An 18,742-nucleotide genomic window follows, 5' to 3' on the forward strand; every position below is an offset into this window, starting at 1 on the left:
GGTTTAAGGACAACAGTATCAACAGTGGAGGAGGAAGTTGAAAAGTTGAAGTCAAACAAGCATACTCGGTGTAAGAAATATGACAGGAATGTAAAGAATTTGGTTCCATATTAGCAAGGCGTGTGTGTGTGTGTGTGTGTGTGTGTGTGTGTGTGTGTGTGTGTGTGTGTGTGTGTGTGTGCGCATGCGGATGACTGAGCAGAAAAATGATTTATGATGTTGACTGAGTGGAGACAAGTGGGTGTGGGAGATGTATTAATTGTTGTGCCAGCTCTTTTCTGATTCACTGTTGTAGTTGAAATCAGAAGTCCTAATAGCTAAAGGCCCTAACCAATCAGATGTATAACATGTTGAGGCCGAATTTAAACATCTCAACACATTTTAGGTAATTGGCCTGGGCGGATAATCAGTGTACCCCTAATATTTACCGTTCCCTTTGCAGTGTTTCCCATAAATCACCCAGACATTGACGGCCCACCAAAGTCAGTCTTATTTGCTGCACCATAGTCTCATATTGATCTGAAAATATTTTTCACTTCTCATAACAGTGCTGAAGATCTCCAGTGGTTTGCACCGTTGATTCAGCAAAGCGTCTTTCACTCCCATTCAGTCAAGCCCCCCCCACCCCTATATGTACGCGCACACAGACACACACACACACTGTGGTCTGAGGCCCCACAAGTTACCCCCCCCCCCCCCCCCGATACAAGGGAGAGGTGGGGTGTCAATGTTTACAAGTTGAAATATGAGGCGAACCTATGGTCATGACAGGTGTTTGTGGTGTTCTCCATGTACTTTACTTTTACCAGACAGTTCTTGCATATCGTGTAGTCCATCGATTTTGTTTGTCCTATTAAATGTGGCTGGGACATCTCTTAATGCAATTTTCTTAACATTGCTGTCTGCCATTATCCCACTGTAACCTTCCTCTTCTTCTGCCGATCAACTTCCGTTTAAGTGTCTCTCAGTCATATGATAGGCGCCACCGGGAGGAGCCATGAGGTAGCAACGCTGGGGAGTCAAATTGGCAGGAAAATCTGTTTAGAGTGCCCTATTTTTTTAAATATAAAAAAAATAATAAAGTGCCAGTGTATCCTTCTTCATATCGCATGAGGAAGGACGACGATATATTGCCGTGTTGATATTTTGTCCTACCCCTAGTGTCCACACAGACAGCGTTGCTGCTGCGGTGCTTACCCTCATTCGGATGGTGGAACTGCACCAGAAAAATACTGCCCTTCACCTGTTGCACCATTGAAACAGTAGTGAGACACAATATGTCAATACGACTATTCACAGATTGTTTTCTATTTTTGTTGAGAGCTGTGCACGTGATGCAAAAAAAATCTCGATAAAACTGCGCTGCAGCCACACCTTAATACTGCTCATGTGGGCCTTGTTACTGCTCTTACTGTTTTACGCGGGCACCTAAATGAAAAATTAAAAGGTTCTGGGACTCACACACGTTTCTCCACAGGCAATGTGGCCTGGACGTTATTTGTGCGTGTCAGATGTCTTTGTCCATGGAATGGGGTGATGCTGGGCTCCTGGAATAAAAAAAAGATTCAAGCATCCAAGCAATCTAAAAGAAAATCCAGCAAATAGCAAACATTTTAGAAAAGGAAAAGTATGTTTCCTTTTGCTGAGAAATGTACTGTGTGTATGTTGTGTAGTTTTTGCTTTATAAAAGTGTTCTCCATGGTTCTTCCTTTTAAAAGTATTAGTTGTCCTGCTCGATATAGATGCAGTAAGAAAATATGGAGTAATGTTAAATATGCTTGTTCTGTTGTGGTATCACATCTACTCGAACTAATCACGTTTGAAAGCAACACTGCCATCCCTGCTTTTTATGTAGCACCAAGGGCAGGGAACGCCTATTATATGGTTTGCAGGCAGCATATAAGATAGCAGGCAGTGTTTTTCCCTGAGTGTGGAAGTCTTTGCTGCATTTGTAAATGGCGTGGGATATGGGGGTCCTCCCCAAGAGGATATTTTACGCATTTCAACTTAAAAAACACGCAATTTCACAACATTTTAATTAGCTGCTCTGTAGTCTGGTGGTCATGTATGGCACCAACACAAAGTTTACTTTCTGTCCCAGCCTCACCAAGGGCCGCCATTAGACTATTTGACCTGGGAAAAGTAATTCAGTTTGGATACTCTCCACATTGATTTTACATTAATTTTGCTTAGGTGGTGCCCCAAATGGCTCGGGTGCTGCACCTTAACCGTATAATGGTTGAGATAACTTTGGCAGATGTGACACTGAATCTTTATCAGCTGATAAGCAAACGGCAGCAGGTGGTGGATATGCTGTGGTAAACCATAATTAAATCTTTTCACAGCTTTAAAGTGTTGGCAGAGACAGTACAGACACTTTCTAGTTAGATTTAGCAACTATAACTTTGAAATTTGTGTTCCTTAGTTTTTTAAAGTTTAAAATGCTATTGGTATGCTAAGGAATATGTGTTTGCATTAACTTCATTGGCCAACATGGTTGGCTGCTGGATGACATTGTGTTGTGCTGCAGCAAAAGTTGAGTCAAGTTCAGCTACGTGAGGCTGACTGATGAATTGTGTGATGTAGGTCAGCAACAATATGTCCAACAGGGAGAGGGAGGGCCAGGAAAAACCAGTGATGTCAGCCGGGAAGAGGGAGGACCTGTCTTGCTTTTTCCTTTTATGTCCTCCTCCCACTTCTGCCTCCTCCCCCTCCTCATCTTCTATCATTGTTGGAGAGAGATAGGGGATCAGTGGGTAAGTGGACCAAGGATTAACAACTGTGTCAGTGGATATGGGCAAAGAGAAAAAGGGAAATAGAGCTGGATAGAGATAAGAGAAGTGAAAGAGATGCCAAACGGAGTAAGAAAGTAAGAGAATAAGAAAAATAAGAGATTGGAAACGATAGCAACTAAGAGTGTTCTTGGACTGGGGACTGAGCGCTTGTGTCTGGAATTGGGTGGACCCATCTCTAAAGAGACTTGACATCAACCACCAAGGCCACCATGTACAGTGGATATGGAGGTATGAACCAGTGTGGTGCAGCTCTGTGAGCTTAGCTCACTTCTAATCATTAACTCTGTGTTTGTCAGGATGAGCTTACAGTTGCTGTTTAACAGGTCTGTAACTTATTAGGAGTTGATGGTGAGAGAGGTCACCAAAAATACCAAAAAGCCAACAAAACCTGACTTGTTTAGACCAACATGTGTTTTGTCATGTTCATGTGGTTGTGTGGAGGTTCCTACCTTAACAGAGCAACACTCAGTGTCAAATATATGTAAAGGTACTACTAGATTGCTTGATTTTAATGGTTTGGGGCTTCAAAAGAAGTGTTTCTACTAATGAATTGACACTTTGGGTCACTCATGCCACTACATACTGTATCAGGTATAGTCAGGGTTAGGTTTTGACGCAGTGTTCAGTTTTGAATGTGGTTTGTTGAATATCCAGATTTGTCAAACTGAGTTTAAAGGATAGGCTCAGATACTTTTTATGTATGTATTTTATCAATACAGTTGTGTCCATATGTACAGTACATTGAAACTGTTTGTGGTCACTGTGGTAGTTCCTCTCCATACTAGTCTGTAAAGGGATTCTTTTACACAATAAGATGTTTTATAATTATCGTTCTGACACTAGTATCCTTTTCCTGGAAATGTGCAAACATGGCTGTGGGGATATGAGTCAGTATGGCCATAAATTGCACTGGTCTTTTCCTGACCCTGCCCTCTTTGCAGGATGTAACTCCCTCCTGGGTTTCCTTCTCCTAAAGACAGTGATATGAAGGAGAGAAGGGCATGCATATGAAACTAAACTCTATGTACATGTTGTGGGAGTGTTAGAGAACAAACAGTGTATGGAAAGTGGTTTTGTGACCGGAAGAACTATTAACTTGAGATGACACATAAGCCTCATTTGCACTGCCTTCTCATGGCAGGAATCTTGTGCCGATATTCCGCTTCGGCGTCTGTATGAAAGTCACAGAGGCGGAAAGGGGGGTCAGTTTGTATGGCAGGGGTGTAACATTCTGATCCTTCACTCATCAAATAAAAGAGAAATGTCCCACACTTTAACCCACAAAGCAAATGCCCCATTGTCTGAACCTATGTGAATGGGTAAGCCGGCGGCACGGAGCGGGGGCGTGTTGATCTGATGGTGTTCACTGTCTGATAACTAAACCGGTCCTTCACTCAACAAAATAAAGATAAATGTCCTACAAAGCAACGTTACAGGACCAAACAACAGTAACGTAGTAACTGGTCGTGTCTTTGGCAACTTGTATGAGGAAAAAATACCGCAGTTATACGTGGAGAAGCCTCTGTCCTCCTGTCTGTCCGACTGACTCTTCGTCACATTTTTGCCCGAAAAACAGCGTCTGTCCCCATCAAAAAACTTTAACTCACATGTGTTTGTCTTGACTGTTGTGTTGTTGTAGTTACTGTCTTGAAAAAATCACTGCGACAGTCAGCCCTCCCAACCGAGACTTCGGTTAACTTTTCCACAGAAAACAGCCTCCCTCCCCGCGAGTGAGTGATGTGTGATGTCATTTAGAACAAAAAACTTTTCTTTGTGACTTTCCAGGATGCATGGGGGTTTAGGATCTCAATCACAACACATTATAACAGCATGCATATGATTATAAACAGTCAGCAGATACATGTTTAGATTAACAGGTGGAAACATGAGAAAAAAAACCCCACAGATCTCAATGTCATGATGTGAACCGTCACACAGTGTGCAAACTATACCTTGGCTTTCGGGGGGGCTCGCTTATATTGGGGGGGAGGGGGGACGCGTACCTCAGAGCAAGGACTTTCTCAAAACATATCCATTATTACAAGCCTGTAGCCTACTTGCCTTATGTCAGCACATATAAGCACATATCACATCCAACCTCCATACACGCATCAAATCTGAATCAAATCTAAATCAAAACCAAAACATGCCAGTCTGGCTACAAGGAATCAAGTCTGCATTAACATGCGCAAAATAACCTCTGAAATACTATAACACGCATCAACAAACCAATCAATGACACCATGACCATCATAATTTTAAAAAATCAGCCAAGCTGCCAATCCTCAGCAACATCATATACAACACAGTGCTAACAATTAATAATACAGTTTATGCAGATTAGCCCTTACCTTAAAACAGAAGCGACCACACAGGCCTGGGATCAGCTTCCTTTGCTGTTGGTCTAGAAGCACATGATGTGGACAGGCGATGACCTGATTTAATCCAGGATGTGATGAAGGGTGCAGGGTCGAATCTCTCCAAAGGGGGTCCATTAAGATCCACAATAAGGAGCAATGAGAGGCTGTTTTCACGCAGTCTATTGCGGGTCTTGCTGTCAGTGTCACTGACGGCTGAAAACCCCCTCTCACACTCTGCTTGCTGTACAAAGCTTTTCCAATGTTTTGCCTGGTGCTTTATCTTGTAACTTCCAGTCGCGGAACTCATCCACTGCCTCTCTAGCTGACTCGCCGAGTTTTTTAGCTAGTTCCGTACTTCATTTTCTCCATACAGGATCAATGCGTTGCGGTCCTGTGGCCAGAAGTGCTTATCCAGGGGTTTTAACATGTGGACAAGGTCTAATTTCCGGCATTCGCCTTTTAAGGCCGTCAATCACAGATAAAACTGATGCCGGTTGATTTTCCCCCTGTCCTCAACAAGTTGAACATCTTTAAACAGGCCCAGGGATGTGTGCTGTTCAGCCTTCAGTGTGGATTTACCGCCACTCTCTTTCATGGCTGTCAGTACATCAGTAGTCTGCTGAATCTGGCGAGTGGCATCCACTAGTGACATGTCTCTCCGCTGGAGTTTCAATGAGAGGCCCTGCAGCTCACGGAATATGTCTTTCATGCAAGCCAGATCCATTAAAAACCTGGAGTGTGTGAGATGGTTGTGTAGCCCCAGGAATTTCTTCCTCTCTGTGTCGTTGCGAGATGTATCCTTGCTTGCTGTCTTGAAGTGGCGCGCTAATGCAGGGTAGTTATTCCAGACTGCTTTTACAGTATTAAAACTACTCGCCACCCACCTGATGGTGAATATCTGTCCAATTCTCAAAATTTGCATATTGAGATCTGCAGCCGCTTCCTCAAGCAATCGTGCATTCTTTGCGGACTGGTGATACAGAGCATACGGCTTGGAGATGAAAAACTCGAAGTGGTTACATCCAGCAACCTCTTTGAGAGAGTCATGGACAGCCAATTCAAGGCAGTGGGCCAGGCAATGTATGGAGTGAATGTTTGGGAAGTCACATTTAAGCCTCGCAATCAGTCCAGTGGTTTTGCCGGTGAGAACTGCAGCACTGTGCATCTGTGGCGATGCTGATGAGGTTGTTCCCCAAAAACTCATCATCTAATCCCGCTTGGCGCAAACTCTGTCTCAAGCTGTTGTAAATGGATTCCGCATCTGTGCCTTGTGTCAGTTCTGTAATGTCTAAAAATACATTGTCCACGTCTCCTTTCCCACTCACATCACACCGCACATATATAATGAGGTATGCGCATCCGTGCACCGTGCTCTCATCAATGGTTATGCTGATTTTTGAATTTATCTCTTTTGTTTGAGACTAACTTCATCCGCATATGCTGTGCAATATGGCCTATAATTTCAGCACATGACTTATCTGATTTATGCACAGTGCCTACTTTTGCGCCATTGAGCTCCTGTAGTTTCATTAAAGGAGGGAGCTTTTTATAAGCCAGCCTTTCCTTGGCCACCATATAGGCCAATCTGAATGAAGATGCCGTTTCTTCTTTTAACTTGGAATTTATGTCAAGTACTCTGTTTGGCAGAATCTCCTTTTGCTTGGTTTCTGTGACTTCAACAGCCCTTTTGTGTGCTATGCTATCGCGATGTTTATAGATTTTTTTATGCAACCCTTTTTGTGTGTGGCTGCTTACATTTCCGTTAATCTACTCTTCTGATAAATGCGTGCCAATTACCTTTTTGGAAAGCAGAAGAGTTTTTGTGTCTCTGCAAATTGTGCATCCCAAGTTTCCATCCTTAACAAACAGCCAGGTGTTGCGTGACTTCCATTCTCTCCACTGCTGGCTGGTCCAGTTAGTCGGGAGAGAGAGGCAGGTGGAGTCACCGTCATCAGCGGCCTCTGAGCTGTCGTTAACCTCATCTCCAGCCTCTGTCGGCCTGTCCTGTATGGTCACCCCGGGCCCGGCTGTTGGCGGGCTTTCACCAGCAGCAGTCCCCGCAAGTGCAGCGGTGGTGTCGGTTGTCCTCAAGCTAGCATCTGCCGAAGAACTCGCCTCTTGCTGCTCCTCAGAGTCATTCGTCTTCGATTTCTTTGTAAATCCGAAATTTGCGAGTAGGTTTCCCTGTTTTCTTTTAGACATGATGACTGCAAAACATAGCAGTAAATACAATTCAGCACCGAAATTGAGCGGGTCCAGCGGCTCCAGCGCAAATGGTCTTTTTGTTTCCAATGTCTGATTTAAAGTGACGTTTAAGACATAGTACCCCCACGCTTCAATGGTGAGGACAAGAATTGCATGCAGGCCGGCATCTTTATTAAAGTGAAATAGTGATGAATCACCCTCATGCGCAAATCATGCATTAAAAATAGCCTAATTTTACACATGATCCATGATTATGACAATACAAAAAACAAAAAAACAAAACAAAAAGGAAATGCATGGGAAAAAACAGCATTTTGCCAATATTTTAGAGACTCCCCCAAAATTTATCAAATCATGTTTTCAGGGGAGCTCATGTCTCATTAAGGAGGGCTGAGACCCCCCTGGCTCCCCCATAGTTCGCAACATGCCGTCACACCCCTTTTGGTTGCTCAGTGCTGCATGCTGTATGAAATGACACACTGGAGCGGCTTTAAGCCACCACTGCTCAGTTCAGTGTGAACAAACAAAGGCGGGGTAAAGATGAGCCTTGGTTGCGGCGATAATGCGGAATCTCTGTGTGAAAACGGCTTTAACTGATTCCAAGAGGAACACTAAAGACTGACCCTTTCGTTTAATGTGCTGTGTTGTCAGTGGCCACATTTCACCTGGACAGCCATGACTCTTTGAGTCTTTTCTTTTGTCACGGATGATACCAGAGAGACAATCGCCCCTCACAGATTCTTATCTTAGGCCTAAACATTAGGCTTGGGCGATATGCAAGATTTTATCACAATATTGTCCCGCTCCAAATATTGTGATAGACGATATTATCAGAATTATAGTAATTTATTTTATTCGTATTTTATTTTTATTGATAGTATGAATAGAAAGAATAAATATACTCAGTGGTTAATATGCTGTTCACTTCCTTACTTCTCCCTTTGCAGCAACATATACAACACTTTTAAATAAGTAATAATATTACTATGTGCATTGCCTCCCCTGCCATGACAGCTCTGTGTGCATTTGTTTCAAAATAAAAGCTTGTTGATGCTTTAACAGCTGTTTGATATTCGATATTGTAAAAAATATCATGTATGACAGCAAATATTGCAATATTCAATAATATCTATTATTATGTATTAAACATACAAAAATGTATCTAACTTTAACACTGTATAAACCAACTGAAGACTGAAAGTATTTCCACACAAAGTCCAGAATTGTGTGCATGAAACCAAGTAGGTAGTAATCTTTGTGCTAAATTTATTGTCATTTTTTAAACAAATACTGATTGAGTCCTTGAGTCCTGCTACATCTATTTTAGACAATGGAGGGTTGAGGATAAATAATACCTGTATGGTCAAAGGTCACTGTGACTTCCCAAAACAATTTTTTTGCCATTACTCAGCAGTTCATATGATTACTATAAAAAAGTTTCACACACATGTCTAATAGGATAAAATAATGAACTGATGACATTTTATATCCAAAAGGTGAAAGTTCAACCTCACTGTGACAGCATAGCTCAGAAACAGAAACTTGACTGGTGCATACAACCACTAGGTGGTATTTTTAGTTTTCTCTGACATGTCAGAAAATGTGATGTTATAATATCACAGGTGATGAAGAGGCATACAAACCTGAGTCTTATAGGTAAAACATGACTCATGTACACTGGAGGTAGGACCTGAAATACTGTAGACTCGATTGCCTTAACACTTGACTAAATGTTAAGTTGTTGTAAGGAACAATAAGTAGAGTGCAGAAAATTGCTGAGTAAGAACCAACCAATTTTTCTAGTCTCTCAGTGATGTTTAACATGTTCGTTGGTGCCAAACATTGAACTGCTGTCCAAATTATGTGCTAAGATAATCATTGAGGCCCTTCCTGTGGTATATTGTACCAAGATTGAGTATTGAGAATGAGAAAGAGTGACTTATTCATGGCCCCTGACTCTCTATTGATCAATCAACAGCACATCTCACAGAGCAGGCAGGAGTAGTTCAACTGTTAACCAGACAGCTGTTCAGTCATCATCATCCTGCTAGACCTTGAACCCAGAGCCAACTACACTATGTTACCAACAGCAGTAACCAATGATGTCTGAGCTTATGTGTTTTTCAGCCTGACTGGACATGCTTCATTCACAATATAAATATGAGTACTGCATTTATCGCAGAGATGTTGTTATTGTATCAAAAAGTTAAATAACCAGTACAGATTGTAACGGCCAAATTCCACCAGGTACTTGTCCGGTCCGGCTTTCACTCTAGTCTATGTGTTAACTTCCACTGGCTCCGCTGCGTTGTGTATCTGCTCCGTTCCAGCTCTGGCAGTCTGGACCCTTCTGGAGCAGATACGCAGGGCTACTATTTTTGAAGGATGCTGAAGCACGACACAGCAATTCAGCCGAATTCAGCACAGAGCAGACAGGAAGTCACACACCGAAACAACAACATAACATTTGGTTAATTTAAACACTTTGTGTTGACGCCAGCACAAAAACCTCAAAAAAGTGACAAATCCAAGCACTTCTTCTAATCCTTCGGTTGGGAACACTTCTTGTTGTTGTGTTTATAACACATAAGTATAACTACAGTCGGGCGTGATTATGTAATTATTGTGGGAACTCCTCTGTCTCGCAACTCCAGCTGAAAATGCAGCCAGTGAGGGTTGCTGGATGATGGATGACGGAGCAAAACCGTACCGGAGCTGTTCCGCAATGGACATTAGTGTTGTGACGTTCACGAACGAACCGATTCTTTTGAACGGCTCGTTAACATGAACGATGGGAACCATTCTTTTTTTTTTTTTATATCACTGTGTGTTTCACGCAGATGCACACAAAAGCTCCTCCTTTGCTCCTCCCCTGAGTGGGACAGAGAACAGGAGGGAAAAAAGTTACATGGGGAGGAGCGCAGCCCAGCTGCACAGTGCTTATTAGATATGCAAATGTAGCATGACGCCACCTGAGTTGTGCATGCTGCCTTTGCGTAAAAAAAACAAAAAACAAAAAACAAAAAACAGAAACACGTGACTGCCCCTGCAGCGGTCTTAATTAGGAGGAGGACAGTCAGTCTGTCGTGTGTCGTGATAATCAATATTTCATAATAATTCAAACTCAGAAATTGGTGGGATATCTAATTTTGTATTATTTTGTTCCAAATCTCACCCCATCATACCTCCCAGTGATTATCTCCAAGATAAAATGAGTTACCAACAGGCTGGCTTCTTAAAACTTAATAAATATAAAAATCAGTCAAATGAGCCAGTTTTTTGAATGGCTCTTTGAAGGGAACGGCTCACCAAGATCCGGCTCCCCTCAAAGAGCCATAAATCCCATATATATATATATATATATATATATATATATATATATATATATATATATATATATATATATATATATATATATATATATATAATGTGTGTGTATGTATATGTATATGTATATGTATATATATATATATATGTGTGTGTATGTATATGTATATGTATGTATATATATATATATATATATATATATGTGTGTATATATGTACCCTTGAGATTGTCTACTTTATTATTTTATTTTGTTGTCTAATTTACTTTGTATTTATATCTTTATCTTTATCTCGTTTCCATTCATGCTATATTTCTATCTCTACTTTGCATGGAGCATCTGGAACAAAAACAATTTCCCCCCAGGGATTAATAAAGTATTCTGATTCTGATTCTGATTCTGGAATGCTAGAGTAAGCTATCACAGATATACTATATTGTACTTGTGTGTATGATGGCAGATATTCAAGTAAATTACAACACACACATATTTGACAGGCAGCTAGCTGCAATTGTTAATGTTATATTATAATTTATTTTCTGGTGAAATTCAATATTACTTTATTGATGGTTAAGTTTAAAATTTGCCTCAGCACATATCTTGTGTCACATGTCTCCACTCTACTGAACAAATTTGAGGAATCGGCAGGCAAATCGAGGGGCCAAAACTGAGACAGCTTGCCTTCAAAGTAAAAGTTGAAGGTTTTGAAATGTGTTGGCTGCAGTGGTCAATTAAGGAGCACTAAAGTAAATAGATAATGATGAATATAATTAATTGATCATTAAAAAATGTTTAATGAAACCCAGAACCTGACTCTGATCTGATGTTTTATTAAATGCAATGTATTGACAATTTTAAATGACTATATATCATGAACCTTGCTGTGCAAGTCAAGTGGGCTGAATCTGTTTGGCTTACTTAAACCTACTGTATTATCGAACATGACACCAAACCATGGACAAACTACATAAGCCACACTACAAAGAAATTCAAGCTTTGCCAAATATTGTCACAGCTTGACATATTGCAAACACAGTGTTAAAGTGGGCACGGATTTCAATAATTCAAACTGCTAGGCCAACTTAACAACTTAATTTTGCTTTGCACTGCATGTGTGCAGTGTATCTGTGTGGCCTACCCAGAATCTGTTAAATGTCATATAACGGAAGCAGTTATAATAATGATTATTAGTAATACTTATTACATGACAAATGAATCTGAAATGCAAATTCCTTGTGCTTTGACATTTAGTCACATGAATTGTGTGTTAATAACCATTGTAATACAGGCCAGTGTTGCGAGCAGATTAAACATTAGCAGCATGGAAGAGACCGTTGTAGTGAAAACCCTATCTAAATGAAGGCCAGTCACCTGTCTTAAAAAGGTGCTAAAGCATGGTATTTATTTATTTGTAATTTATTACATTTATTTTATATGTAGCCTTAAGAGAGAAAACGGTAAATAAATAAACTTTTACTTCGAAGATGAGCTGTCTCTGTTTCCAGCCCTCAACTTTCTTGTTTAATATTCATTGGACAAGTTGGATAATGGAACAAGCGTTAACTGTGTTTAGGCAGCATCGGCTATCAAAGAATGAGCTCACGTGTGGCAACACACAAGTAGGACAATGAAAATTTTCCATTATACATCATAAACAAGTGCAACTGAATTATACTTCATGCATGGACCACATTAGAACAATGGGCAGTGGTCACTGAATTTAAAGAAGCTTGTGTGCAAGCTTGCATGTGTATGTATCTGGCCGGTCCAGTCTGGCTTGAGGATAATTCGATATTTGTGAGAAAATTAGATGGCCAGAGAATGCCACTCTTTTTTCTATCAGTTGATATTGGTGTTTACCATGTTGTAAGTTAAACTAAGTAGTCAGGACTTCCGGTTTGGCGAGCATGGAGTAGGACGTGTTTTCCTCGAGCTCCCGCTACCTTCAACTTTAAAAACCCACCTTTGTAACAATTTTACCCTCTCTCACGACTGTGTTTTGCTTTACTTTTTGCTAGTTAGTAGTTTTTGCCCTACCATGCCACCTAAAGTCGCTAAGGCAAGCGAAAAACCCGAGCCGGTGGCTGTTGCAGCTACTAGCAGCCAGACGCGGATTAATGCACAGGCTTCCCTAGGCTGCAGCCTAGGGGCCCCACGTGTGGAGGGGCGGTGGCGTCACAGCCGTGGGGGACTTTTAAAACAAGGTGATTTGATCCCCCCGACTTTCTCCTAAGGTATTAAACCGTTTGCCCGCCCTCGCGGTGTACCAGCGTACTAAAATGGAGCGCACCTCAGTCCCCCATACATGAAAACCCATTGGCCAAGTTAGATTGATTGACAGCCATCAAGCCAATCACATCCATTTGACCAAACCCACTAGTCCCACCCCCCGGGAAAGTAAACACTTACATGTAACACGGAGCTGCCGTCACTCGCTGCCGCAGACAGCGAACAGAGCAGAGGTGTGAAACGGTTATTTAACTCGTTAATAATGTAGGATTGTGTCTGTAAATAACTAAACTGTGTCTTGCTTTGTGGCATGTCGCTAATATTAAGCAAGCCAGGTGGCAAAAACAGTTAATGCAAGCCAGGTAAAGTTAATGGTAACTGACAGATAGTTTTCTAGAGACAGCCACTGATTTTGATATTATTCAACATTATCATTATTCTTTTTGTTAGGAATGCCAAACAGGAAGAGGCAGCAGAAGATTGACTTCTTTTTCAAGTCAAGTTGTCATTTAATTGGAGTTATGTGACAGGAGGGAAACAGAAAGCTAGCTTTCAATCCATAAATGCACTAATTCAATTTTATGGTAGTACATTCATATTCTTGCATTAATGCCATGTAGGTGTTCATTTACGTAGTTATTTAAAGCTATTTGTTGGAGCTTAAAACCTTCTTTTCAATGCAGAAAATCTCCTACATCAACTCATCCCTGTTACTGCTCTCAGAAACTAGAAAAGAATAGAAATGAAGACAATGAAATGCAATAAAACTATTAAAATCTTAAATAATAAGAGGAATAAAATAATATACAGTACAATAAAGGCTAGGATGAAAGATTAGTTAAAACAGATTAGAACAACAAAATATATGTAAAATAATTAATAAAAAGCAGATAAAAGAACAACAAAAGAATTGAATGTTTCCTAATCAAAATCAAGGCTGTTTGTTCTAAGTTTACATGTTCAGGAATATTAACATTGAGTTCTTTATGTAGGATGTTTCTGAGGAAGGGAAGTTCAGGAGTCAGGACAAAGGAGAGCATGGAGAAGATGAGGGAGAGAACAGGAGAGAAGTTGGAGAGAAGACAAGAGGGGGAGAACACAGGAGAAGAGAGGGAGAACATGAGAGAAGGAGAAGGGGAGAACATGAGAGGAGGAGAGGGAGATAACATAAGAGAAGAGGGAGGAACACAGTGTTCTTGCCAATTTCACTCATTCACACTTGTTCTTTAATAAGACATATACATTAATTTCTTAATACCATGGTATGTGATTGCTTGTGAATATATAATATCTCAGGTTAAAGAGCGTTGTGCTATAATGTACATTTTGAATGCAATATTATTGGCATATCCTAGTGAAGAAAATCTAGAAATGCATCGTATTAGTTTTGGAGACTGAAACAGGGGCCAAAGGTGGTTGCGGTGCTCATGTGCTACCCCAGAACCCCCCCACATTTAAAATTGCTGCTCCACCCCTGTGGAGGGGTCCTTGAATTGGTCAGATTATTTTTTAGAAATTTAAATACACTTGTATAATTATGGTACTTGTACAATAATGGAAAAATTCATTGACCTCTATTGGTCCATGGGGTAATAAACAAACAAAACAGCACTGATTGGGCAGACACGGGTCACCTCATCCAATCAAGCTCATCGATTCGATTTGACCTACCTGTGTGCTAACTGGAGTGTGTGTGGATCATGTTTGCCAAATATTATCTTGCACTGTTACACATGGTGCAAAATTACATTTTTTCTGGGAGAGCATGATGCATAAGGGGGGGCCCACATAAAAAATAGCCTAGGGGCCCATGACTACCTTAATCCTCCTCTGCTAGCAGCATTAGCAAAGTGGATTTAATAGCTTCGTTAGCCGAACTCAAGACGTCCATGCTAGCTGAGATTAAAAAATCTTTTGACGAAGTGAACGGGAATTGGACGGGCTTCAGGAGACTGTTAACACTCACGACGAGCGCCTGAACTCCCTGGAAGACAACGCGGAGACGTTTCACCAACGCCTAGCTGAAGTGGAGGCTTGCTGTGAGAGGCTGCCGGCTGATAATACCAAGCTAAAGTCAAGGCTAACCGAGATGGAGGGAACTGAAAACCCCTTAGAGTGTGCGTCTTACAGGCCAATCTCACTTTTAAACTGTGATTATAAAATTCTGGCCAAAATATTGGCCCGTCGTCTAGCAGGGGTTTTGCCCCATATTATATCATCAGACCAGACTGGTTTTGTGAAAGACAGGCGCTCCTTTTTCAGTGTCCGTCGTTTGTTTAATATCATATACACTCCGTGCCAGACTGACTCTGAATGCCTTCTCTCCATGGATGCAGAGAAGGCATTTGACAGAGTGGAGTGGGGCTACCTGTTTGAGACTCTGCGTAGGTTTGGGTTTGGTGATACATTCATATCATGGGTTAGACGTTTGTATGCTTGCCCTTCGGCAATGGTACTAACAAATAACCATTATTCAAAATTGTTCAGGCTACATCGTGGCACCGTCAGGGATGTCCTCTTAGCCCCCTTCTTTTTGTGCTAGCTATTGAGCCTCTAGCCATAGCGATAAGAAACAACCATTCTATCCATGACATTACAAGATTTGGCAACATAAATTATCATTGTATGCTGATGATCTGTTATTATTTGTGTCCAAGGCTGAGACTACTATTCCCCTCATTCTGGAGCTTCTTGCAAAATTTGGAGAAATCTCGGGGTATAAACTGAATCTACATAAGAGCGAATTATTGCCACTGAATCTGACTAACACAACATTACAAAAATATTACAGTGCCCTTTAAAATGGCCGTTAACAGCTTTGTCTATCTTGGGGTCATTGTAACAAGAAATTTTTGTGATCTCTTTAAAAATAATTTTGACGCACTGCAACACAAAGTTCAGCAGGACTTATCCAGCTGGTCACTCCTTCCACTCTCATTGGTTGGGAGAGTGAATGTTGTCAAAATGTCTGTGCTACCCAGGTATTTATATTTATTTCAGAGCCTCCCTGTGTTCATCGCCAATGCTTATTTTAAGAAGCTTGATTCAGTGATATTATCTTTTATTTGGAACGGCAAGAAACCCCATTTGCGTAAAGAACACCTGCAGAAGTCAAAGCAGGATGGCGGCCTTGCACTTCCAAATTTTCGATATTACTACTGGGCTGCTAATCTTTGTGGTTTGTCCTTTTGGGTACATTGCTATTCTGGTAATAGTGTACCAAAGTGGGTGGAGATGGAGAAGCTTTCCTGTAGCTCCTTGTCCCTACCAGCTGTAATTGGTGCATCAGTTCCACTACCTCTAAACATAAAGTTTAATAATCCTGTTGTTCATAATTCCATTAAAATCTACTTACAATTTAGAAAACATTTTGATCTCCAAAGTATGAGTCTCTCCAGCCCAATAGCATCAAACACCTTTTTCTCTCCTTCAATGCTGGATGCCACATTCCATGTATGGCAAAGGCAGGGGCTGAAAATGTTTAAAGACCTCTATATTGAAAACTCATTTGCTTCTTTGAACAACTGTTAAATATAACTTAACCCCTTCTCATTTTTTTAGATACTTGCAAGTAAGGCACTTTGTTTTAGCCTCCATCCCGGGGTTCCCAGACAAACCTCCCTATAATGTTATTGACGAGGTGATATCTTTCAACCCAACTAAGAAAAAAGCTATTTCTATAATGTTACGCTTGATTCCCAGTTTAAATTCTCCTTCCATGTCTGCCATCAAAGAGGCTTGTGAGCGAGATCTCAAAACCGGTATCAGTGAAGCAGACTGGACTAAAGTTTTGAAGAAAATTAATTCATCTTCAATGTGTGCGAGACACTCTCTTATTCAGTTTAAAGTGGTACACCGAGCTCATATTCACAAATCCAAACTGGCAAGAATTTACCCTCATGTTGACCCAACGTGCGACAGATGTAAATCGGAGGAAGCCACTTTAATACATATGTTTTGGCTTTGTCCCAAAATACAGCAGTATTGGGAGGGTATTTGTGAAGCACTTTCTTGTGTACTTGGTGTAAATATAACATTAAATCCCCTTTTGCTGCTTTTCGGGGTCACTGGTGAGGGGTTAGGACTACCTGTCGGGGGTTGGAAGCTCATTGCCTTTTCAACTCTGTTAGCACGCCGCTTGATCCTCTTGAAATGGAAGGATGCTGCCCCTACTGTTTCACATTGGGTGAAAGATGTATTATATCAACTTAAACTGGAGAAAATTAGATTTGTGTTGAGGGGTTCTGAAAAGAAATTTTATCAGGTGTGGGGGCCTTTTCTGACTTTTTTTAACCAACCATCGACAAAGGTACAAGAGTGAATCTTTATTCAGTATTCTGGCTGATTTACTCACTGAAGGTCTGTATATATTTGTTTTTTACAGATTGTTTTGTTTTTTGTTTTGTTTTTCTTATAAGTGACAGTGGGGGCAAGGAGTTTGTTTTTGTATGGGGTGGAGTTTTTTTGTCTTTCCTTTCTTGAAAAATTGTTGTTATTGCTGTTTGTACACTACCATATCATCATGCATTGTAAAGCAGTTTAGTGAAATAGGGAGGATCCTTTGCTGTGTTGGTTAGTGCCACATCATACCATTATGTAAGATTATTATCACAACACTTTATGGTTTTTATCAGTGTTTCCAGCAGGAAATGAGTTAAAATTAGCAAGATTTGCCCTCTACAACATCCGCAGAATCTGGTCTTTCCTCACAAACGACGTAAGCAACTCCTGGTCCAAGCGCTGGTCATCTCCCGCCTGGACTACTGCAACTCGCTCTTGGCTGGACTCCCAGCCTCGGCGACTAAACCGTATCCACAACGCTGCATCGTACCTCATTTTTAATCTATCCAAATTCTCCCATGTGACCCACCTCCTCCGTGACCTCCATTGGCTTCCTGTTGCAGCCCGTATCCGATTCAAGGCGATGGTACTGGCCTTCAAGGCCGTCAACAGAAGTGCACCTATTACCTCCAAACACTGTTCAGACAACACGCCCCAGCGTGAGCTCCACTACATCAGCTGGCTGGCTGGTACTGCCATTGCTGAGAGCAAACAAAGGTCGCACAGCGAAGTCACGACTCTTCTCTCTTCTGGCGCCTCAGTGGCGGAGCGAACTACCGACCAATGTCAGGACAGCAGAGTCAAAAAAAACGTATATGCACTTGTATGTTCTTACCCTTAGCACTTATATCACAGCACTTTGGACAAAAGCGTCTGCTAAAAGTCCTAAATGTAAATGTAATTTTTGCGTCGATTTGGTGCCCCCCACAGTTTCTGAGTGCAAAACCACTGTGTTAAATACACATCCCAAGTGTAACAGATGTAGTTACTAACTCCAAACAAAACTCATGGCATCATAACAATATGATGTGTTGAAAACTTGTATGTTGAAGTAAACATGTATTTAACGCTGTGATCCTACCCTCTCACTGAAGTTACATAGAGCAGAAACAAGTGACAGAGACAACATTTACTCTGCTACAAGACACTGTACCATCAACATGATGCCGAATCTGTTAGTTTAAGGTCAGAACTTTACATCATGTTGCTTTAAAACACTATGATTTGTTCTCTGGGGACACTTTCCATAACAGTTGTACTAGTATGTGTTGAACTATAACAATCTAGGGAGAGAGACATGGACTATGTGGTGTTCTGTGTTCAGAGTGTGTGTGTGTGTGTGTGTGTGTGTGTGTGTGTGTGTGTGTGTGTGTGTGTGTGTGTGTGTGTGTGTGTGTGTGTGTGTGTGTGTGTGTGTGTGTGTCCCAGGCAGGGTTTTTCCAGAACGGTCTGGGAGAGAGAGGCCAGAGAGCATCAAACAATAGGTG

At 41.2% G+C, this 18,742-nt stretch overlaps 1 protein-coding gene and 1 pseudogene across 1 annotated transcript in view; one reads left to right on the forward strand and one right to left on the reverse strand.

The window, feature by feature from the left end:
- Positions 1-2,784: 2,784 nt before the first annotated feature.
- Positions 2,785-18,742, forward strand: part of ripor1 (RHO family interacting cell polarization regulator 1) — a 60,107-nt gene continuing 44,149 nt past the window's right edge. The window contains exon 1 of the mRNA XM_073471581.1: positions 2,785-3,023. Coding sequence (XP_073327682.1) covers positions 3,005-3,023 — 19 coding nt within the window. The 5' untranslated portion in view covers positions 2,785-3,004. The remainder of the gene's footprint in view (positions 3,024-18,742) is intronic.
- LOC141000824 (E3 SUMO-protein ligase KIAA1586-like) lies at positions 5,148-7,357 on the reverse strand (annotated as a pseudogene).

The sequence above is a fragment of the Pagrus major genome, chromosome 8 (genome assembly GCF_040436345.1).
Source record: "Pagrus major chromosome 8, Pma_NU_1.0".
In the NCBI taxonomy this organism is placed as follows: domain Eukaryota; kingdom Metazoa; phylum Chordata; class Actinopteri; order Spariformes; family Sparidae; genus Pagrus; species Pagrus major.